Genomic DNA, 26,229 nt, shown 5'->3' on the forward strand with positions numbered 1-26,229 from the left:
ATTGGTTTTCATGCCGAAAGAATTCCTCTAAGTTACCATTTCTTACTTGGCATGAAACATATAATTGTGAAAAATGAGAACAGTTTTGCTTCAAAGATGTTATCTGCTGTTTGTCTTTTGTTTCGGTTGTTGTCGACTGAACAGCAATAGCTTGTTTTGTTTTATTGGTACATGAAGCGACTTTGATTTATTTTGGAGTCTTTTAGTTACAAACTGATGGTATTGTTCTTTTCCAAGATTTTCTACATTTCGTATAGTCTCACAGACACGTGGATCAACAATGTCTCGTGTATCTAGAATCAACAAATCTGTACTTTGCTCCTGAAAAGGATTTCCCATTTCCTCAAAAACGGCACACAAAGCTTTAACTTGATTTGAAAGAGTTGTTTGTTTACTCTTTGTTTGTTCATGATGTCGAACATCAGGTCCCTTACTTTGATCTCTTTTAATCCATTCTTGTGGCGTTTGGAATTCGTTGATTACTCTGGCCATTTCCAGTCCAGACACCATCCAACGCTGAAGTTGTGCCATATTTTCAGTCAAGCCTATTGCTCCACCTTCTCCTTTGACAAGTTTATTGTTTTGTTCGTGTGCTTGATCTATAGCAATTGACGAAAATTTACTATGCGATTTATGCAACACAAACTTGCCATTTTCAAATTCTGTTGCAACACTTGGAGCTGTATCGTTCAATGCCATCATATCCCGTACATGTACTGGAAGCCACCTTGCATAGTTTGGATGGTCTAAAGCAAAGAACCATGGAATAATCTGTGTCATAGAATCTTTGTATAATTTGAAGTTACCTTCTCTTAATGATCGTACAAACAGCAGAATGTACAATTCAAACCTCAATGTTAACGACCAGAAGTGAAAAAGTGGACTTTCAATTTCTCTCAGCTCACGCCAACATCAGTATCTTCAAGGCTAGGTTCTTCCATACACACCCTGTATGCTCGTTGCATAAGAATATACAGTGCACTTGCAATTACTTCATGGGCGTGTCGTGTTCTGGAGACATGAGAAGCTCTCAAAAACGAATCTGCTGTTCCTGATGATGCTATATTCGATTGACTCAAGGCACTTGTCCAACCACTATTGTCTAACCAATCGCCTATGGTTCTCAGCGCTGCTATTTCTATGTGAAGACTTCCAAACAGGACGACAATTTGTTTGGCCAATTCCATTGAACTAATTTCGCAAGTGCATAGAGAGGCTGATCACAGGTTATTACTGGTATCTGTCCAGGATTTAAAAATTGAACACATTGTTTTGCTATATTCATAGAATGTCTAATCATTGCGATAGATTTAGCTTCTTCCTGAAACATGGGTAACAGTGAACTTATATCTAACGGTGCATTGATATCTGATGTGGCTTGACTAGCGTGGAAAGCTGCCCAGGAATATTCCATGTCTTCAATGTCATCTGCTTCAATTTTGGTATTTACATGATTAAACCACCTGAAACATTATGTTTTACTTTATATTGAGTTAGTAATAAATGATAAAGTGTTCTAATATATATGTGTGCATAGAGACAGACGAATAAGCAATTAACATAGCAAATGTGCAAATAATGAGTGTTAATATCACATGAGAGGCGAGCAGTTGAAGCATGGCTATAAATGGTAAGTATATGTGTATAGTTTTCTATAAAGGTTAGTATTATTGACATAGGCATACAGTTTTCTAAAGGTAAGAATTAGTTTTATATACGTATATAGTGCTAGAATTAAAAAGGTGAGTATTGGTATAGTTTAGGCAACCATTCTACAAGTTGTGCTAATGTATACTGTTATGGAAAGAGCAGAATATTCACAATGTGTTCAAACATCAAACATTTGAAAACTCAACGTTCAGACAACAGCTAACCTACCAAACTCAATCAAATAAAAGCTACAATAATAGTTGTTTATTGCAACTTTTTAAAGCTGGTATCATATTGCGGTTCTCAACCAGACTTTTGTCTTTCAGCATACGTCTGAAAATTAGAACATACCTGTACTCCAAATTCATTGCACTTGCTATCACTGTACCATCGTTAATCATCGGACCATGAACCGTTGGTATTTCTGCAGGTTCTTTTGGAAGAACAACAGGAGGGACGATGGTATAGGCTTTTGGTAACGGTTTCAGGTCTTCCCTCTTTGATACTGTAGAATCAATTGGTATGGTTAATCTCTCGACACCAACATTTCCTGGAACTGGATGTTGAAAAAGTGATATGGCAGTTCCATGCAACGATCCTTGAGCAGTTGTCGAACTCGGGTTATGGTCGATATTATCCACGGCTGCAGTTGTAAACACACCACTCCGAAGTTTTGCTGGACATACCACATTTTCATTATTGAAAGCCTCACAGATAGAGTTGCCAAGAGCAGTAGATAAATTCATTATTCTGTCATAGGATAATGATAAACCTAAAGAGTACATTTTATCAATCAACCCTCGTTTCCTCGTTTCAGCATGTAGCAGAAGGCCTAAATATATTGGGAGAGGTGGCTCTCGTTCTGTTGAATGGAAAACTGCGGAGGAATCCTTTCGTCTGCGTATGGAGGAATTAAACTGAAGCAGCTGTGAAATAGTTAGTGTAGTCTGTGCTTCAATAGAATTGCTTGAATGCATTTTAATATTTGGTCCACCAAGGATCATTCCGACTAATGTTTTCAATGATTGTGGAACAGAGTTTTGTTGACAACCTGTCTCAAACGTTCCATTAAATATATATTGCATTGCCATCATGTCCTTTCGCACTATTTGTGCAGCCTTAGACAATAAAATTGCCTCATCATCATAATTTGTTCTTGTTGCCTGTTTTATTGCAGCACCAACATCATCGTTATATAATAATAGCACGTCTCTTCCTTGTTTATGGACCTGCAAGTCTGGGATTGCTGCAAGAATTCGGTTTTTTAGATCTGTTGAATGCACCCTTGCATATGTTTCTAACCCAAACTGTTCCATTCGAGAGGTATACATCCGCGTTAAGTCTGCTAATTTGAAAATTGGAATTACATCAGAGTCTATGCGTGATTCTTCTATGTACACTACCAGCTCCGCGAGGACGATCCCGTGGATACGACTGTCTGAACTTTCATCAATAATCTTTAGTGGTCTTGCTCTATTATACAAATGTGTCAGGCACTTAACATGATAAATGGCTTCTTTGGGAAATCATGTCACCTGCGCTTAGTTTTGCCAAAAGTACTGTATCTTGCAGGTCAAGTGCACATTTACGTGCATGTTTGTCTATTTGAAACGTAGATGCTTTGTGTAGATCTCCTGAAGACTCACCACAGAAGAATCAATCTTCAGTCATAGTCATTGTTGCAGAGCCAACACTTTGTCGTGTTATTTTACTTTTAGTCCCAACCTGCTCACCACTCTCTCCTTTTCTCTTCTGCTTTTCGTGTCTGTCAATCTTTAACTCTGAAAACTTATTTCTACATGTTTTGTGCCATTTTGCATTGTGCAGCTGCAAGTTTAAAGCCAAACCGTTTTCGTCAATGAAATGTTTTAATCTAATCGGAATCGGGAACCATTCAATTAGCTGACATCGTTCTAAAATTGTTTCAAGTGTTTTGTATCCTGTTCCTACATCTACGTCAGATCGCTTGCTATTAGCGGGACACTGTAAATTTTCTTTAGTCTGTTCTTGGCAAAAAATACATTCGTTCCAATCAAAGTCGTCAGATATAGAAGATGTTGATGGTAATTCCGGATCTACAATTTTGCACTGTTTTGACATTGCTAAAACTACTAGTTTATATCTCAAAATATACTGCTACAAGACTACCAATACCTAAAATGACAAAAACAAATCTTATTTGTTCATAATGCAATCAAGTTTCCCTACTTTTAAACTCTTTAGCACCCCCAAAAAATCATATGGTAACCTAGGATTAGCCAAATTTGTTAATTTTTATATATGACGGCGGCCATCTTGAAAAAAAGCCGCCATTTTGAAATTTCAAGGTGGGTCCATAGCTAATATTGTTTAGAATACCCATCTCTACTACCATGCAAAATTTGATGCTTTTATCATCAAACCCACAATTATTTCACCAATCAGCCGAGGGTTCTGAGAGACAGCTGTTTAACCTCCAACAGCAGATACAATGCATACTCAAGACAAGCAAAATATATATTTACATTGTTTGTACTAGACCGACATCGACATGATGAGCAGAGTCATGATGAATTGCTACTTCATATCGTCTGTTGTTTTACCCGGTAGAGGTTTCGACTCTATGACATCTCGCATTGGAGGAAAACACACTACAAACTGACCAACAATTCAAAAAAGAAATTGTCTCTTTTTTAAGCAATGCAAGAAAGTTTTGATCTGTGAACTAAACAAACGTTAAAACAACCATTGATCTGATGCACTTTAATTTGATTATTGAGAAAACATCATGTTTGTCATTAGAAAATTTTTAGATGAATGGTATGATATTGATTGAACCTTTATAACTCTTTCTTATCTTGTTTCATCAATTATTTAGATGAAAGTCTAGTGTCATTAAAACGAAAGAAACATTTTTTATCTTTCATAATCCATTTTCATCTTTCCAATTAATTTTCTTCTTTGCTATGTTTGATATACAAATAAAGCGTACATTATAGGAAAAAAAAGATTTAGTTTGAACAAATTTTAGATATAGGAAAAAAGTGAGTCTTGCCGAGCTTTTATTTTGTTTCATTAGCAAGTAAAAAATATAGATTGTTTTGTCTTTATGTCTATTTACTTTTCTTTGTTGAGATTTTTTTATATCTGTATGTCTATCTACAAATGTACATCTATCATATATTGAAATTCAAATAATGCATGCAATAAATACAGTTTATATTTTAATTTTCGTCTAGACATTGACAATGAGGGTCGGTTGAAACCCACAATTTACGACAAAAGAGACGACTTCAGCTTCCCTATTATAAACGTTCTTTTTTATGTTGCAATATTCCACCAGTGTGCATAGCTAGTATATATCTCTGAGTTGAATCATTATTACAGGGTTTTTTTTCTATCATGACTTTCTTAATAGAGGGTTGCTGCTCACTTGGAAGCTTTTAAACCTTTTAAATCTTAAAATATACACTTAATAAATTTAACGGACGCCATCATTTTTTGGATGACCTATATGGAATATCTGTTCGAAAATAACAACTGATATGTTCCAATATTCGAAACTACTACTATATGCCCTTTATTAAAAAGTGGCCAACCGAATAAGATTAATCATTGGGTTTGTACCAACATGAACAACACGACGGTTGCCACGTGTATAGCAGGATCTTCTCACTCTCCGTAACACCTGCAATGAAGTTGTCAGATTACCTTTGAACAATGAGTTATGAATGGCCCATTTGTACCTTTTGTGTGTTTTCAAGTCTCAAGACAGCTAAAATTTTGATTATCATGTATCCACTATGACACTGACAATAAAGCAGAGATACAGGATAAAATTTAAAAGGAATATGAAACTTCAGATGCGGTGATCCTGCAGATCAAGAACATCGCCGTCACTAAAATCAGACCCAAAACACTGAATATATTAATATGAAACAAAGACATTTATTTTTTTTCCTTCTAAAGTGCGTTTTTTTTTATTGAATTTAATTGTATACAAAAGTGCAAATAAATTATAGCAAAGTATCACAGTTTTACACACCTATATTTTCATTTTAATCTTTATCGTCATCTTTGGCACCGTTTTCAATGTAGCATGGAATGTTAAAAGGATAATGAAACATCTATTTACTAAACCAAGTAATAAATCCAAAACACTAAATTAAATATGATAAATGACAATGGGAAGATAAGTCTTGATAGTTTGTCTACTTGTCGGGCCTTTACTCTGTCTGTAAGTACACTATCACTACGACAGAACTGAAATGAGATTAAAAAAAGTAGTATCAAATTAACGCTTTTAACAGGCGTATTACAAATTTACTAAACAATCAAAGGTTGTTGATTATAACCTATTGTATTCAAGTTTTTATTATTTTTTAATTTGTTATCATATCAAAATACACTTCTAGTCAATATATTTTATAATTCCAATTGTTTTTTTAAATGACATAATAGAATAAGAATTTATTTTCTTATGACATAATTCTTATTTCATTTAAAATCAAAACTCAAACGCGAGAAAAAAAAGTATATAAGAATAAACATAATTAAAGCATGGTGCATGGCTAAAGAATAAGTTTAAATCGGGAAATAATAACCATATATCTATCTGTATTTTTATAACAAAAGTATATATTAATATTCATCGGTACACATTTGCTTCACGCTTTTTTGGTAGAGTTCTTGTTACTTAGTCGTTAATTTTCTATGTTGTGTGTTGCATACTATTATTTGTCTGTGTGTCTTTCTATTTTTAGCCCTGGCGGTGTCAGTGTATTTTCGATCATCTGTGAGTTTGTGTGTGCTTATGTTAATTTTCGCCCATCTTTTGAACTACATCCAAATTAAATCGATAATACATAAAACAAATAAAACACATATGACAGAATAGCAAATGATATTATATTTAACACTTTTTTATCATATGAATTATAAGATAAAAAAATCTAAAATTCAATTTTATCTAAATAACAAAATAAAATAGTTTTATAAATGTGTACATTGAAGCGTTTTTTTTTCTTTCTAAACAAGTTATACTAAATTAAATGAGGATGTGCTGGACTTTACAATTCAGTTTGATGTATCTTAATGAATTATTTTTTCTATTTCAGTATAGTATATTGTTTATTCCAAATAAGTATTAAGTAATTTTACCATCACATATTCTTTATAAAAAATATGCAAACACAATCTAAAATTGAGAATGGAAATGTGGAAGTGTCAAATGAGACAACAACCCGACCGATAGACAGAAAACAGCCGAAGGCAAAAGTTGGGTTGACTTTTACTCTTATCTAATTCTTTAATCGTTTTTAACACAAGTTGATATTACAAACTGTCAGCCTGAAAAGTATGAAAAATGAAAAACTTTTTGAAAAAAAACACAGATTACAATTGTATAACAAAAATAGAATTAAGAAGAAGATGAAATATTTCTATGTACGTACATGTTTCTTATCTGTAGAATTTTCTTTGCTTTTTCGTCTTGCTTGGACGTTGACGTATGCAAATTCTAGCAATGAAGCAAACACAAAGATTAAACATACTGACATCCAGACATCTATGGCCTTAACATATGATACTTTTGGTAAAGATTCGCGTGCACCGGCACTTTGTGTTGTCATGGTGAGCACAGTCAGCACGCCTAGTGAGATTCGTGCTGGAATAGCATCAATATCCAACCAGAATGATACCCATGACAACGTGACAATAAGAATGCTGGGAACAAAAATTTGTATGATGTAATATCCCCTGTTCCTTTGAAGATGTAGTTCGGCTAACAGACATGCAAACTCTCCAGCTAAAAAGAAATAAAAAGCGAAAAAGAATGTTGAACAGTTCAAATGAAATGAAAAGGATTAAGATTATTATCTATTATATAGTTATATAGACCCTTTTCAATTTAAAAAGAATCTATATGAATTTGTGTGAAACACTTCGACCGTATATGTTTGAAACCATTCAATTATATGCATTATGCACGTATACACAGTATAATTGAACATCGTAGGAATTGGGTAACAAATCAAAAAATTGCAACCAGTAACCTTGATCCAAACCAGTATTGGAACCATAGGGCGACAATAAGATTTTTTCCGAATAAGACACCAATATTTAAATTAAGAAAGCAGGTCTTGAATCATGATTTATTTTGATGTTCACTTATATATATGTTTCTATCTAAACGCTGAAGTAAAGTAAAAGATAACAACAGAAACTTCGTTTTAAGCTATACTATCAGGAATAAAAAAATATATGGAAAGGTTATAATGTTACAACTCATGACTACTAGTACTTAGTCTAATTATGTAACCACAGGTGGAGCAGGATCTGCTCACTATTTCATCTGATATCACCATCTGTTTCTTTTGGGGTTCGTGTTGGTCAGGCTTTATCAATTTTTATATAAAATTACTTTTCTATGAAAATTGTCGTCTTTTTAATTTTCTTTTACTGCCATTGCATTGTCATTTTATTTTTGACTAATGAGTTTGTCCGTTTCATATATATTTCGCCTCTTTTTAAAAGCTCTGCACTGGATATACTAGGTATAATAGCAAAAACTATCATCTGATATATTTTACAGATACATATAAGAAAAGATTTGTCCATATCACATTTACACATTTATACCAGAAACTAGTGTTACAGCTACTAAATTAAATGCATAAACATCAGGTTTGAAGTACATAAATAGTAGACATTATACGACTACGACCTACCAAATAAGACTATTTATCGGGTTCGAACAACATGAGCAACACGACAGGTGCCACATGTGGACTAGGATCTTCTTACTTTTTCGGAGCATCTGGGATCACCTTTAAATTTTGCGTGGGGTTCGCGCTGCTTGTCAATGTTGTTTATTCTGTTCTATTATTATGTGTCTGTTTGTCTTTTATCCTTGGCGTTGTAATTTTTTTTTATCTATGAGTTTAACTGTCCCTCTGCTATTTTCGCCCCTCTTATACAGACAAATGACTCACAAAATACCATGGCATAAGCAATTAAAACTCTATATTAACAAAACAAGCTTCCGAGCGAGAACTTCTCTATTTTCACTACTTTGGAAAAAAAGCCTTCGGCTATTGTCTGCACTATGGACTGGTAGTTGTCGCTTAAAATATTTACCAAAATGGTAAAAAGAAAAAAATAGTTTACTTACTTGTATTAGTACGCCTAAAACAGCTTTTAATATCATATTCGTCAAAAAGAGTAAACTGTGCAAGTTCTTTTTCATCAAATTCGATTGGTTCTATGGGTTCCCAATTAAATTTGACATTGTCAACGGTATATCCATCTAAAAAGTACAAATCAAGACAAATTGCATAAATTAAATTCCAATTTAAAAACAAATACAAGACATATGTCAGGTCAGGGTCCATCGGATATTACATGCAATAGTTAATTGGGAAATGTTGTATTAATTTTCAATGGAATAATGCTTTACATGTAATTATTTAATATCTACTAGCTAACAAGCCCATAGTTTCAGAGCTAGCAATCCGTTTTATATAGAAAACACGTATATTCACAATCAAAACATATGATTTTAAAACATGACGTCTATACTTACAACTTTCTATCTGTATAGGACATGTCTGTGAATCCAATGGATATTTGGACAAATCCATAACACAACTGAGAGTTAATCCAACCCTGAATAACATATGTTATATATAATTTGTTTTCTTATATACAAAAGTTACAAGATTATATTGCTATGTCAATAAGTTCTATAAGATCGATCATGTCTTATATCTTCTTTTGAACGAATATTTTTTGAAATGAATGTATTTAGATAAGTTCACAAAAATAAGAAACAAATACCAAATGCATAAGCAAAAACTCAGTTTTCTATTTAGTTCTGCTTTCACATATAATGGTTTACCCTTAAAAATTGTGACTTGAATTGAGACTTGTCTGGCACTCATACCACATCTTCATATATCTATGTACATGTAATTTCGTATTTTATTGCATCTTTATTATGTTATTCGATTTATTGGAAACATTTTTATATTTAGCATCTGTATTGTGATTGTGAATTGACTATATTTCAAGGAAGTGAATTCACCAATATATCTTTTATTCAGCTCATGTAGTGTTTCAAATTTAATTCCTTCGATTTACCTCAAGCTATAGAAAACAGTGCCATTTCGGAAAAGATGCATCATTTTATTCGGAACAGTAATATCATGGAATAATCCTCTCTTTTCATTTGCAAAATAAGTATCTGGTACCCATATCTTATCCATTACTTTTTGATCCAGCTCTAGTGATTTGTCATCTGTTAAATGTTCAAATGACAGCCTCTCGTCGACCCATTTTTGCCTTAGAAATATGTCAATTGAAAAATCCTGCAAGGATCAAAATATTTATGATTGTAAATTGAATAAACATGTTATAAACTTTGTTGGCAACTTCAACAATTATCATCTGGTGTACACGGTTTCCAAATTGTCTATGCTATCTAATTTTTATATTTTCAAGTGCTTATATAAATGAACACAGTCATGATGAATTTCAACAAAAAAAAATTTTTTTTTCAATTTATAATACATTTATACTTGTCACTAGCCATTTTACCTTCACATATAGTATAGATAAAATATAAATATATAAACCTCAAGATTACAAAGTTCTAAACCACAACTGATAGCATTTCCAAATACAGAAGCTGAATATATCATGATGTTATGTAAGTTTTTGACGGATAAGCAAACTAACGGGCGAATAAGACAATAGAATTAAATATGCCTATTCGTCAAAGACGTGAAGTACATGTTCGGTGAGTAATATCAAATAAATGCATTTGTGCATCTACAACAACTACAATTGTTATTCCTTTGTATACAGACAACCGTTGAAAATAGGAGTACAAGGAGGCCAACAAAAATTTGTTAATGTGCATGTTCCTATTTATGTAATATTTTTCTCTGTTTACATGCGAAAACTATTATATCTTGTTAATTAAATGAAACGTGTACGTCATTAGATATCATTTGAATAAGAAATGTCAAAGGATTGCAAGTACATAATGTTTTACATAAATATTTCGCATGCAAATTTAAAAAGTAGCATCTACAATGATTAGATCTGACGGAAGTTGCATTCTTGAAAAAAGATATAACACATAAATATGTTCGTAATCCATATCACATGATGAGTAATAGTATAAATCACACACAATTATACAACATGTAACTGCATCTTTATTTTTAACATTCTTCACAAGAGATATTTGTCTTCCTTTGTACAACCCCTTAGGTGTATCTTTTGTACAATAAATATATATTTTAATTAATTAAAAGACGAATTAGACGCAAACAAAAAACACATAAAAAACCAAAGTATACTTAAATGAAGGATTAAAAAATAGGAACAATGACATGTGGTACGATTATAAATGTGCAAACTATCCTCTAGAGACCAACACACGTGACTTGTTTTTCTGTCAACTAAAAAGCATTTCAAAATATCAATGAATGAATTTAGTAAATGTGGTCAAAACTTGAAAATTGATGAATTAAATGATATTAATGTTTTGTTTTTGAATTCATGTTTAACAATGTAAACATGACGGAAATTTTGCTGAGTTTGTTTTTTAATTGTGGATTTAGCCTAATGAAAGGCAAATCCTTATTTATTTTCTATATCATGTCAATAACATTGAAATATAATTAATAAAACAAGGTTGTAAATCATCTGACATGAGGATGGTCAATCTATATTTATCAAAAAAATGTCGATGGTAGAGTTATATTCAGCGAAAAAAATACATGATTTTCAAAGAAAGATTGTCATTGTTTTGTATTTTTTACGGGTATGATTTGCAAATAAATATTTTAAAACTCTTTATATTTTTTAAGAGAATTAATTTTTGAATTAAAAAAATTTTATTTGCAGACTCCGATTGAATCTGTAAAATGATGTAGTATTATCATAAATTGTTAAAAACTGAGAAATGTATTCTTAAGATATTCTTAAACAAGAAACTAAACGGCTAAAAATAACTAAAACAAAGCAACGGACATAGGGTAAACATGATCAGCAGAAACGCTACAGTATGGTTCGTTTGATCTCAGTAATTCATTGGTTAAAATCCGATTATGACGTCGAATTTTCTTGCTTTTCTCTGAATTTCCTATTATGACGGCATTATAAAGGCGACCATGTCTGATGACGTCACATAGAAAGAACACGTATATCATTCAAAATGAAGGAATAAGTTTGCCTGCATAATGTTAGAATATCATTAGAGAAACAGATTCCACCTCTAAATCTCGTGTAATACGATATTTATCCACTCTCGACGGTTAAATTTTGAATACATGTATCTTGTCTTAGGAAGGGATAAATCCTACTTTGTAAAGAATCACTCTGATTCAAACAAAAAATTCTCTGAAACCGATATTATCAAGATGCTTGATTTCTTGATTGACAACATATTTTTTACGTTCGGAGGACGTGTTTTTCAACAGACTGTCGGCATCCCAATGGGAACAAACTGTGCCCCTCTACTTGCTGACTTGTTTCTTTATTATTATGAGGCTGACTTCATGCAGGAACTTCTTAGGAAGAAAGATAAGAAGTTAGCAATATCCTTTAACTCTACTTTCCGCTATATAGATGACGTTCTTTCACTAAACAATTCAAAATTTGGTGACTTTGTGGATCGCATCTATCCCATCGAATTGGAGATAAAGGATACTACAGATACAGTTAAGTCGGCTTCATATCTTGACTTACATCTAGAAATTGACAATGAGGGTCGGTTGAAGACAAAACTTTACGACAAAAGAGATGATTTCAGCTTTCCAATTGTGAACTTTCCATTTCTAAGTAGCAACATTCCAGCAGCACCTCCATACGGGGTATATATCTCCCAATTGATACGATATTCCCGTGCTTCCATTTCCTATCATGATTTTCTTGATAGAGGGTTACTGCTTACAAGGAAGCTATTAAACCAAGAGTTCCAAATGGTGAAGTTGAAATCATCCCTTCGTAAATGTTACGGACGCCATCACGAGTTGGTTGACCGTTATGGAATAACCGTTTCACAAATGATATCAGATATGTTCCTTACGTCGTAACTACAATCCCCTTCCCTTTCATGAATTTGACCTACCGAATTAGACTATTTACCGGATTTGTAATCACATAAGCAACACGATGGGTGCCGCATGTGGAGCAGGATCTGCTTACCCTTCTGGAGCACCTGAGATCACCCCTAGTTTTTGGTGGGGTTCGTGTTGTCTATTCTTTAGTTTTCTATGTTGTGTCATGTGCACTATTATTTTTCTGTTTGTGTTTTTTCATTTTTAGCCATTGGCGTTTTCAGTTTGTTTTGGATTTATGAGTTTGACTGTCCCTTTGGTATCTTTCGTCCCTCTTTTTTTAAACGCTTGGACAAGCCTCGAATTTTGAATTTGAAAATTTAACTGTCTCGAGTGGATAAATATCGTATTACAATCGATGCAGTGGTATAATCTATATGTATCAGGCTTCAAGATTGACAAGTTATTATGTTCACAATATCATGCTCTAAGATTGTATGTGATTGCATATCTGAAAAACCCGGATAATTCATAAATGGTATTGGAATTAAACGATAAAAAGGGTAAATAAACGACAAAACATAACCACACATTTTCATTCTTTTATAAATAAAAAAAACTATGTATCGCTTATATAATAATTATAATATAATTATAAGTTACATCAAGTAAATCTAAGGTTTTAATCTAGGTAAATATTAAAATCTATTATTCTAAATCTACATTAATTAAACATTTACATATTAACGGTATACTTATGGTTAAATTAAGAATGTAATATTCATTTGTGTTATTCTTTGCTATAGACTGGATTACATGTATATAATTGTCTATTCCTACATTTGTCAAACACCATGCTAAAATGGTATGTAAAAACATTACGGTTGTAAGCTGACCAATGGGCTTCTTCTTTTTTCTACCCTAGCAATAAATACCAAGTACGTTTGATGACGGTTATTTTTTAGTAATTTTATGATTGTTCTTGAAACAAATGTACTAAAACTAAAAGAAGAAGGGATAGATTAGTAAGTACAAAGGCAAAGGTAAAAGTAAGACACTTTCTAATGAAAGTATTCATTAATACGCTGAAAGGTTTTGTTGCTCTTGAGAATTTTGTACTAATATATCTTTCAAAAAGATCGTCTCAGGCATTAATAAATAGTTTTTCGTTCATCTGATGCAACTAGTTTCAGAATCGATAAAATACCAACGTGCAATGACAATGATGTTACATTACTAACAAGCAAGTTTGTTATTATTTATTATTATACTACACGTTAAAATGCCATATTTTGATTGGCTAAGACGAGGGTGTCAATTAACTCTATCACATGGTTGAGCGGGTGACAATTTTGTTTAATATCACCCTCTCGTCTAGACCAAGCAGAAATCGATAATTCAAAGAACAGTGAATTGAATTTACATCAAGGAATTAAATACAATGCTTAAGTTCTACGTTTTGGCTCAGATTTTATTATCGACTGTTAAAATAAATAAAATAAAACATCTTGCTTGACTTTTGTTGTTTTTTTCTAATGCCCGTAACGTTGTTATAAATGTAACGTCATAGAAAATACTTAAAAAAAAAAGTAATCTGTATAAGCCAATAATGAAAGGACATTCAGTATAATAAATTAAATAACACATAGCTTAAAGGGTGATAGAGGAGATTGGAACCCCTCGAAAAGGCATTGTCAACCTTGGCTTCACCGCGGTTGACAATGTTTTCTCGGGGTACCGATCTGCTCTATCACCCTCTCAGCTATGTGTTTATTTTATTTCATTTAAGCCACTCAAAAAATATGTTCCGTAGGGATCTTAAATATAAGTTATCGCACCTTTATATGATAACAGACGACTTGGGTCAAGTCAATTCGTTTTTTTGTTGATTATTTTTGTGGTAGTTGGTTGCATATCAAGCAAACATATCCTCGTGAGAAGCCCTTATAAGGCTTAAAAGTATTGGTATAGAAAAGTTAGAATATATTTGGCCTATAAAATACAAATGTAAGGGTTTATTTCTTATATTTTTTTTATAAACTAAAACACTCTTTAGTGCATTTTTCTTTGTTATATATAATCATCTTTTCCTTCTGTTTTTATAACAGAAGAGAACGTTGTTTATATAAGGTTTACTCACCATCGAAATCTCACTGACTGAATGTAAATTAGTTAACTTGATCTGAATAGTGACATTAGTAGGGTGATCTACAAAATAAGATAAAAAGATCGTTGATTCAGTGAAAATAAAGAGAAACGTCATTAAAATGCAGAGAACGTAGAACTCTCCTAACATGGATTGGTGGTTTTGATGTCAACTTTCAAACTAAACGTGGCAGTATATCCAGCAAATACAATGTGTTGCCCATTTAATATTCATGTTAACGTTCTGTACTGTCTGAAATTAATATACCCGAGGACAACATTCATATATCCTAGTTAATCCATTTGATACTACACTGTCCTATATAGTATGCACGTGAATAAGTACAGTTATCAAAGGTACCAGGATTATAATTTTACTACGACAAACGCTCGTTTCGTCTTCATAAGAATCATCGGTGACGCTCAGATCAAAAGAGTCAAAAAGCCAAACAAATACAAAGTTGAAGGGTTTTTAAACTGATTTAATTTAATGCAGTTACCTCAAATTTGCAAATACATCTTCTAAAGATCGAAAATGTTCGAACAGACCTTTTTGGTGTCCATTTTATGTTATGTTTTATGTTATGTTATTTTATTAAATAAATACTGACATGAGTTTGTCAATAATTCAAATTATACTGATTATTATATTTAATGCTTGTACATAATAATATCAATGAAATCATTACACTAACACCTTTATATAATGTACATGTACCTCCTTATTTTTAATAAGACCGCATTGAAAAACTGAAATCACTTTAACAATGTGTTTCCAGTTTTGTAATGTGAGAAATTGTATACTTCCTGTTGGTATTTGATCGAATATTCTTATGATTCAGAAAATATCTACCGACTATGTTTTCATTTTCATTCATAAAACTATATAGCTTTTCTATAAATTTGCTATCTTTTTACCTTTTTCAAAGTCTGGAGCAATAGTTGCATCATATGTTGTGTTGTTCATCAAATTCTTAAGCACTTCTTGTCTGAAATTTAAAAATAAGATAATTACTTTTCGAAAGCCAAATATTTATACTATATTTCATATCATACCTATTCCGTCAACACCCTTTATCAAGTTGTATCCCTTCCCCCGGCCAGTAAATCATTGATTGTATTTCTTTATTATTTTCTCACACAAACTTAAGTAACCACATCGTATTATCAATATTTCTTATTTAATTTGCATATGTGGGAATACAGTAATAAAAATGGTCGAGAGGACGTCCGGTAGCTAATCTTGACGCTGTTTATTTTTCGATAGACGACGTTGACCGAACCTCTTTTTGGAACTAATGTAATCAAGAAGGCCGCGATAATAACTCCGATGTTAACACAATTTATTTCTACTGCACGTTTATCGTTAAATTAAATAATAAACACAAAAACATTCGTTTAAATTATAATAAGTGTTTTTGTACTTTATTATTTTTATTTTATTGAGTACATATTTGTGCGTTAAACTACTAATATATTCATGCGTCAGGCCTGTTTGATGACACAAATGTACAATTCACGTGTGATAGAGTATTTCAAAGAATTAAATGGTTTAATCGCTTGTTTAAAGGCACTTATTGGTTAATAAACTGAATCAAGTCACTCACAAACATATCATATGTTTGTGAGTGAATTGGTCAAGTTTATACACCAATAAATTCCTTTAAAAAAGCGTTGTATCCTATAATAAATGCAATAATTAAACATGTTGTATTATACATTGTCCAAAAACATAGAAAGGAACGATTAGGGAAGGTTTGATAGACATAAAAGTATTTACGGGCCAGGTGTGCTTTATTAATGCTGCATTATGGTTTAATCCTACATATTGTGACTTGGATTGCGAGTTGTTTCATTGGCACTCATATAACATCTTTTAATATTTATATTTGTATTCTTAAAATAAAGTCATCATTAACAAAAGAAAAAAATAAGGTATCAGGAATAATCCTGTTATAACCAGTTCAAACCGTCAGTATCGCGGTGATGTTTAAATAATACATCTTATTTATGGCACCACTGAGACAAATACTATGCCGTAATCGTGTAAACTTTGTTTGCAACGATACTTTGTTAGAATGTATTGCATTCACATTATGGTTCATTGATTTACTATTGATGTAAATCTCTTGGTACATTTTAAAAATAAATTGTCTTTAAAACAATCGAAGGATAAATAAAACATCACATAAAAAGCGGTGAAAAGTTCCAAGGGAACATCCAAAACTCATATAAGTAAAACAAAATCTGACAACACAACGACAAAAAATGAAAACGACGAAAATGAGAACAAAAATTAAGTCCAAAGTTAAATAATTTATTTATTTTTTGCAAGACATCGAACATATTTCGAAAGCAATTAAATAAGCGGCATTAACCGATAACAGTTGTATGTTTGTTTGTACTGAATTATACCTATGTCTGCTGTGTCTTTGGTTGATGGTTTTCATATCCTATTACTATTTGTCCGCAATTATTACTAGAAATCAAACATTTCCACTGGAGATTTTGGTACATGTACATGTAGTTAAAGTGTTCTTGGATAGTGTCTATCACAGATTCCCAAACTAGCAATATCGTCTTCACTAATTAAAGGAAATATGTTTGCCAAACGTATTTGTTAGATTAATCACTATAAATTAAATTATAGATCTTATCTTAAACTCATCGGATCTGATATAATGCTTCATTAATAATGAAATTTTAATTAATGGAAGCATTACTAGTATTACTTTATCGAGGAACTATTAAAGATTAAAAAAATATGGGAGTGTATAAGATAACCAATAACATTTGGGCTACTTTCATCTCATAACGTTTTAAACTTAAACATTAAGTGAATGTGATACAGTAAAAGTTTATCGAAGATAATTGGGAAACGGACGTTATATTTGTTATCTTATTTTCTGTACTGTCAAACATTTATTTTAATCATTACTAAACACGGTGATCATATACATACTCTATATTCCAAGTGTTGTTATACTTGCCAATATAGTTCCTTTATCATTTATTAACAATGAAAGATCCTTACGATGGAAGTTTCATGACACATTTAATACTCCCTTGGTACAAAATACTATGTATATTGCATAACTTCTAAGTTCAGGTTGGCTAAGTGTAATGTGAGTTTTAATTACTCTATGGTGTCAGTATCCGTTTGAAAAATTCAATACATAAACATATTAAAACATAACAGAGGTTGTATGATGCATTCACTGTTTAAAACAATTACAAAGGTTTTCTATCAATTATCGAATTTTCGACCTGAAATCTATTAATGCATGCAATACAGCGATCTAGTGTTGTACCATAAATCTAAATAATTAAGGTTCCGTTTAGCGTTTATATTTATCTTCTTAAGTTTTTATTTAACATATACCTCGTGTCCATGAGAGTCAAACATTAACAATTGATAAAATAATATATTCATAAAGATATTTCGTCTAAATGAGGAGCGGCTTTTTTTTCTCGATGGAATACTTAATAAAACTAAATACCGCAGATTGTGTTTTTTAATAAAAGCTGTTCCCACTACTCATGCATGTAAATGATAACAAAGAATAGATTGTTGACAAACCTTTAATGCAAATGATGACGAGAACATTGATATGACGTTGTATGAACCCTTCTGTGTACAAATTAACGGTCTACATGAAGGCATGTTGCCATATTTTTTTAATTCTTTGGGTCGAATAGCAAAAAACTCCCATACCTCATTCTTGCTAAGTTTGATTTCAATGAAAATTTGTTAGACATGAAATGTGAGTTATCAATCTGAAGGACGGCGTCAAGCGATTATAAAAGAGAGGTCTTTTGTTTGATGTATTTGAGGTTGTTTTTTTTGTCACTTGATTTTTTGGTGGGGTTCGTGTTGTTTAGTTTTTAGTTTTCTATGTTGTGTCATGTGTACTATTGTTTTCTGGTTTTTTTTTTCATCTTTTGCCATGGCGTTGTCAGTTTGTTTTGGATTTGTGGGTTTGACTGTCCCTTTGGTATCTTTCGTCCCTCTTTTCTCTTTGCTTAACGAGTTTGCGTTTACAATTTACCTCGGAGTTCGGTGTTTTGTTTTTACTGTTTACAGGCTAGGCGAACTAAATTTTGGACTTTAATGAATCTATGACAACAATTATATAGTTGAAGGCGGGCGGAGTCAACAAGACAACCAAGTTTTCAGTTTAAAGTGTAGCGTAGACTTGCAGAAGCTTCGAATACTGACAAAAGGCTAAAAAAAAATGTACTCAATGGAGATCTGGGATATTGACAACACAATGTTGAACTTGAAATATTTTAACGCATGTTTTGGGCCACCATCATCTAAATGACATTTAAAGAGAAAGTTTGGATAAATGACTCCTTTGGTAGTGAACGATTCATCTTTGAAGAAACTGTTCACAGAAACACAATAAACGTGTACTGTTAGTAGTCCATGTGACACTTGTTTTTGTTTGTACTTGCAACACTCATGTGAACGTTAAACTAATAAATAACTGGTTTTTGAGATATTTGTTACAGAGATAAATCTCGGACCCTTTACTACAGTTCAATTCAAACAAAGTATAGTGTTTAGAACCAAAACATCTTTATTTCACTTAAAATTCTAGAGTAGGGACAACAATTTTAAAGGACGATGTATGATAAGAGTCATTTTTGGCCCCCTCTCAGAACCTGTCCATATTTATACCATCAATAGCCATTGGGCAGGTACTTAAAAAATACCAACTTTTATTTGTTCCCGTGACTTATTGGATGCCTAGCAACCAATTTCTAAAATAAAACTTGCATTGTCTGTTTTTCGTCAAACAATCTCTTTTTTAATGATTTTTGATGGTTTATAATGTTGAACAATATTATATTGATAATCTGTTCAAGGTTTTTTGATTCCTTCAACAAAGAAAATACATGTATAATGCATAGCAACTACAGAACACAGATAATTTTGCTTAGCAATCACACTATTAAGGGCATGTTATGTATGTATTTGAACAAAAAAGTTACATTAGGTGTATGACAAGAACATAGTACTAATACAAACAAGCTAGTTTGTTCCATGCATCACTTTCAGACTTGAATTTTGCTTACAAACTACCTAGCAACGTGGATTTTGCATAGCAACCGGACTATTTTAGGCATTTCACAGATGAAGATGCACATACCACAAAACCACAAATAAATAGTTAATACCTACTGGCTAGATTTTCAAATGCATTAGTTTTAATAATGGTATTTTCAATAAAATCTACTAACTAACGTGTATTTTTCATAGCAACAATACTATTTCAGGCATTTAATGTATGTTATTGCATACATAACATACATTTGGTGCTTGATAACATATTATTCATACAGATAAGCTAGTTTGTTCCTTTCATAAGTTTCAGACTGGTATTTTGCTCAAAAACTACCTAGCAACATGTATTTTACATAGCAACCATACTATTTCAAGAAATAAATATTTATTTGCGCATACATATTTCGTGGCATGACATCAACAAACTTTTTCTTCTTGCAATCTTTGGTTTCCTAAGCATCAGTTTCTAATTAGTTCTTTGACCTAACACTACCTTGCAATGTCAATTTTGCATGGTAACCATTTTTTGTGGAATCTTCAGTAACCTTGTGTCCAAAAATGCATATGTCGGTCGGAAATAAGTACAATGCAAACTTAAAAAAAAAAACTCATGCTCAATTTTCAACAAGATCATTTTGGATGTCAGTCGTTCGTTTACATTGATTTGTATGTTAAAAAAAAGAGGGACGAAATATACCAGAGGAATAATCAAACTCATGGATTAAACGCCATGGGATAAGATTAAAAAGACAAAGAAACAAATAATAGTACAGAAACGCAACATAGAAAACTAAAGACTTAGCAACACGAATTTGTATTTAAAATTGACATAATACCATGCAGCATTTACAATTACGTATATATCTATACTATTAAACGATAAAACATAATTGTATGTGCCGCTTCTCCTCTTTCCACAATAAATCCGCTTCTCCTCTTTCCACAATAAATTAATCACCGTGCGTTGTTGTCCTATAGTGTTACATAGTCGCATTTGTCATCCATTCTTATGCTTATTCAGTTCAGGTTATTTTGAGAGAAAAAACGAAAAAAAGACGTCCAGATATTGTTTCTGTCACTGGACGTTGTTTTATGTCAGAATAGACTTCCGGTTTTGCGTCTTTTCTGTATACTTTGAACATACATTAATACAGTGTATTTGCTATCTGCTATCATTTTCAAGTTTACTATCTCTAGTGAGGGTGTAAATAATATATCAATGACCGCCGTTAATCGATATCAATATCCTGAGAAAAGATAGTAAAAAGAAAATAAATTTTATTTAAAGTAATGAATGTTCATAATATACAGATAAACGCTAACATTATTGAAATTAACAGAAAAAAGAGGAACCTGGCTAGAAAAACAATTGTTCTGTCCCTAAGCACCCATGACTTTTGATACTTTTGTGAAATTCTACAGTCATACAAACATTCATCGGGTCACTAAGTATTAAATAGAGAGGGTCTGGATATTATATCAATGACCGACGTGGATTGATTTGTAAACTGAGAAATGTTAGTAAAAAGCAAACATACTTTATGTATAGTAATGAATGTTCATAATACACTAAATGAATGTTCATTAAAATTAATACAAAACAAAACATATGGAATTTTGGGAAAAAAGGAGGAGGGGTAGAAAAAACAATTGTACTGTCATCGAGTACCTATGACTTTTGATACCTTTCCTGAATAGAAAACAACAAATTGGGAATTTTTGAAAGAAAGAGGAAATGTAGAAAACAATTATCCTGTCCTCAAATACTTGATACCTTTCATTAACTTATTTACAAAACACTCATCCCTCAACACTTAACATACTTACAACCACCCTCTGAAAGCCCTCTATATCGTGGGTGTGTTCTAGTATAATTATATGTAACAAGCGTTTGAATAACTTTTATCGAAAACGGAAAGTCGAACAATTGTCTGTCATTCAAAAGTATTCAAATAATAAAATGTCAAACTCACACACGTTCAAGATAAGGGTTAGCTGTCGGTGTTTTAGGTCACGATCAACTCTATTGTTGGTCAGCTTATTTTAGTAGATGCAACTTGAAATACGGGGAGAACCATCTACTTTTAGATGGAAAACTGTCAAATTTCGGTAAATAAGATTAAAATCCAAAAGAGTTTGCTACGTGTCATGCTTATCATACAATAGAAATAATAAGACCGCAATCGAGACTCCTTCACAATAATAGGAACAACACGTGAAATGTGTTGTCAACTTTTCTGTGAGTAATATATAAATTCTGTAAGTTAATGTAGTTTTCAAACAATTGTATTTATCTGCACACAGCGACTCTCGTCAATGTTTTGGCTTGATATTTCATGTTTTGGTATGCAGCTTGTCTACATTATTCCTTAACACATTAAAAGTCATTTATGTTGGAAGTTCAATGGAATATTAAGTGCTCTCTTGGTACATTGGTGTACAAAGCACTATTTATTGCGTTATTTTCAAACTCGGCTAGGCAAGTTTGATTTGTATTGTTCATAATCACTTGTCGTCATTTGACATATGGTTGTATGAAGTCTGATATAAATATAACGATATGCTTTCAATTATCAAATGAACGGCTGTTAATCTATTAATACATGCAAAAATAGGAAAGCAATCTGATGCAATATCATAACTCTGTATGATTGAAATTCCGTTTGAATTGATAAACTGGAGTGTATATTAAACATATGCTACATTAACTCAACTATTTGTATGCATTAATGATCAACATTGGTTAAATATAGTTTATTAATGAGAGTGGAACATAAAACGCTCATAAGATAACATTAAGTCAAGAAATAATTTATAATTAGAAAAACATATGAAATATAAACTACTTCTTCCTAATCAACTACATCAATAGTTACACAGAAAGATGAAGATGAGAGTAATCTAAAATATAAAACCTTTAAATATTTCTAAATTTATCTTTTCTTTGATAATAACAATAAAAATCCGTTCGGTATGCTCTTTGGCCATCTGTTTGAACTCAATTTCATTAAAATCCGATGTTCTGATAAGCTACACTCCCTAATCAGATCATTGGATTTTAATGACATTGGTTTAAACTGGTTTTGTTTCAAGTTAAATATGATAAACCATCCAGTCAGTAAGGAAAAACAACACATCCATAATGAACTAAATATGCAGACAGTCTGATGACAATCTAGATATTAGATTTTTAACGGGGGTACGAGTTGGACTTATTTGAAAGAACACACTATGTTCAATAACGTAAAAATGTTACTTTCTATTAAAGTCTAACAGACAAAACTGTCTTAAAAGAGCCTTGGTCCTACTACATGTTGTAGTTTAATTGAAGTACTGTGTTTCCCCAATTTGTTTTTACAAAAAAGACTTGGATGCGATTCCCTCCTAATTATAAGAATGAACTATTATCAACTTTCAAATATGAAAACCTTGGTCATCCTAGTTAAGCTTATAAAAAAAAGTTTCTGTTAAAATGAGATGAAAATTAGAATGTTTGCATTTTCAAGTATAGAATTATTCAAACGATGTATTTAGCTATGACGAGAAAGAAAACACAAGATGAATTATGCAATACCTAACATCTATTGTTTCGACATATTAATTATAGCTATCATAACAATGATGCACATAATTACATCAATTCCTTCGAATTCGTCTTTTAAAATTCTGAATAATTTTATTTTTGATGTAACGCGTCTTGTGATTGGCTGACGTTGTTTTGCTTATCAGCTCATAGACATATTCTAGTCATATGACCGTGAAGTCGTCAACGTTTTTTTTTATGGTTTACCCCGGTTTAAAATGGGATTTAGAATTAAATTAAATTCGAAATAACATAAAAAATGTGGTGCATACTTTAAAATAACGCGCTACGAGGTTATTCAGTGTACACCACATTGTTTATGTTGTTTCTTCATAGACATATAAAAAAAAATACAGTTATACCTTAAATGTAATTTCGGTATAAAGCTACGTAATGTTTATATAATGTAAGTAATCAATCACTTTAGTTGAGTAGTTTGATTCGTAGTGAAATTAATCTAAAGAGGACAAACTACAGGGCTTAGGATGTTTGGAAGATAATAAATAATTAGCCGTTAATGAAAAGGAAGATTCTAAGTTAGCTATGCGTATGTGATCAATAATGGTAAAATGTGAAATAGGTAAATATTCACAACAAATATTATAATATAGGATAAAATCCATTTTAACATCGACTACCTTATCTTGTATTAAACATGTACAAGGTTGTTGTTCATTCGAGTTTTGATAGTTTTACTAGTCAGCACAATAACTCATGCCTTTATTGTGCAGCATTGTTATTCTAACACAGCACTGAATCTGAATTTTGCAACAATGTGGTTTGTTTGATAACTTATTGCTTGACTTTTAGTCAATCAGTCCTTCAAACACAATAATTTTTGAAACAACATAACTTTCGGCATTCAATTTTTCATTCATGTTATAAAAAAATGTACTTTCAATTAGAGAACATTTGAAAAATACGTTTAACAATACTTTTATATTCGCGTGCTGTCTACACTGTCATGCTGTCAGTTAACTTATAAACTTATTTCGTCCTTGAAAATCTGTTGTCATTATCTAAACAGATTGTATCAAGCATATGTTAGAGGTTGGCAGACAGTATCAAAAGTGTTAAGTTCAAATTACATCGAGAATGAAACGGAGAATGTGTCAAAGATACAACAATCCGACGAAAACAAAAGAAAAAAGTGTTTCAGGAAACTCGCACATACACTTTGTGTTTAATGATAAACTCACACACGTTTAAGATAAGGGTTGGCTGGCGGTGTTTTACGTCACGATCAACTCTATTGTTGGTCAGCTTATTTTGATCGATGCAACCGGAAATACTGGGAGAACCATCTACTGTTGGCGAGAAACTGTCAAATCTCTGTAAATAAGATTAAACTCGAACGTGTTTGCAACGTGTCATATTTAAGGAATGACTGTAATATTTTTTCTGTCTATGAAAAAATAACATAAAAAAATGTGGTGCACACTGAAGTACGCGCGTAGTGGGTTATTTAACAGTGTGCACCACATTTTTATATCATTTCGAATAGACAGAAAAATATATTACAGTCATTACTTATAATTTAATTCTAAATTCTATTTTTAACCGGAGTAAACCATGAAAAAACGTAAATTACGTCACGATAACATGACTAAATTATGTCTATGGGCTAATAACAAAATAACTTCATCAAATCATTAGACGCGTTACATCCAAATCTATTTTTTTTACAAATGACAGGCTAATCTAAATTAGGAGAACTGATAAAACCACTCGGCAATCGAGACCCCTTCAAAACAATAGGAAAATACGTTATAAACATTTTCTACTTTTCTGTCAAAAAACGTATAAATTCTGTAAAATGAATGTTGTGTTCAAACCGTTATCATTATCTGCACACAGTGACTCCCGTCAATGTATCTAGCATACCGACTTGGCTCGATATTTTATGTTTTGTTATGGTTATCTACATCATTCTTTTATCACATTAAAAGCCATGTATGATGGGAGTTCAATGGAATAAAAGGTGCTCCCTCGGTACATTGGTGTACAAAGTACTATTTTATATATCGTAACTTTAAAAGTTTGCATGGCAAAGTCTCATTTGAGTTGTGTAAAATCACGTGGCGTCATTTGACAGTCCATAAACTGTCAATACATAAACATTCAAGCTTAACAAAAGGTTGCATGATACTTCTGAAGTCTGAAACAATTATATTGGAATACTCTTAAAAAGTGTATGCTTGTTAATTAATTCAATCTGTAAGATTGAAATTCCGTTTTAATTCATAAACTTGGGTGTATATTAAACATTTGCTACATTTTCTTGTGTCTTGATGATGAAGCTTAAATACATATAATTTGTTTATGAGAGTATTACACTAAAAACGAATAACAAAAAATCTAGTCTAGAAATAAATTCAGAATAATTTAACAAACAATTACACGGCTCCTACTTAATCAATCACAACAATATATTTTCAAACAGATCAAGATGAAAGATATAACAGATTAAATATTTCTAAATTTATGTTTGTTTTCTTCGATATTAACAATATATTTACGGTCCAAAGTGAAATGAAGCCTACTGTTTTAACTGGTTTTGTTTCAAGTGAAATTTGAATATTAACAGACACATAATGAACGAAATATGAATACTGTCTTAATGTATGTCCTAATACTAGATTATTAACGTTGGATACAAGTTTGTCTTATTTGAAAGAGCACTCTATTTTCGATAACGTAAGATTATTCCTTTTAGTGTTACAGACAAAGAT

At 31.8% G+C, this 26,229-nt stretch overlaps 1 protein-coding gene across 1 annotated transcript in view; it reads right to left on the reverse strand.

The window, feature by feature from the left end:
- Window positions 1-5,576: 5,576 nt before the first annotated feature.
- The window catches only part of LOC139485364 (glycine receptor subunit alpha-2-like), a 41,150-nt gene continuing 20,497 nt past the window's right edge, over window positions 5,577-26,229 (reverse strand). Inside the window, exons 2-8 of the mRNA XM_071269801.1 lie at window positions 15,762-15,832; window positions 14,839-14,906; window positions 9,769-9,995; window positions 9,212-9,294; window positions 8,801-8,935; window positions 7,083-7,435; window positions 5,577-5,892 (exon numbers count right to left, since the gene is read on the reverse strand). Coding sequence (XP_071125902.1) covers window positions 5,764-5,892; window positions 7,083-7,435; window positions 8,801-8,935; window positions 9,212-9,294; window positions 9,769-9,995; window positions 14,839-14,906; window positions 15,762-15,832 — 1,066 coding nt within the window. The 3' untranslated portion in view covers window positions 5,577-5,763. The remainder of the gene's footprint in view (window positions 5,893-7,082; window positions 7,436-8,800; window positions 8,936-9,211; window positions 9,295-9,768; window positions 9,996-14,838; window positions 14,907-15,761; window positions 15,833-26,229) is intronic.

The sequence above is a fragment of the Mytilus edulis genome, chromosome 8 (assembly GCF_963676685.1).
Source record: "Mytilus edulis chromosome 8, xbMytEdul2.2, whole genome shotgun sequence".
Classification (NCBI taxonomy): domain Eukaryota; kingdom Metazoa; phylum Mollusca; class Bivalvia; order Mytilida; family Mytilidae; genus Mytilus; species Mytilus edulis.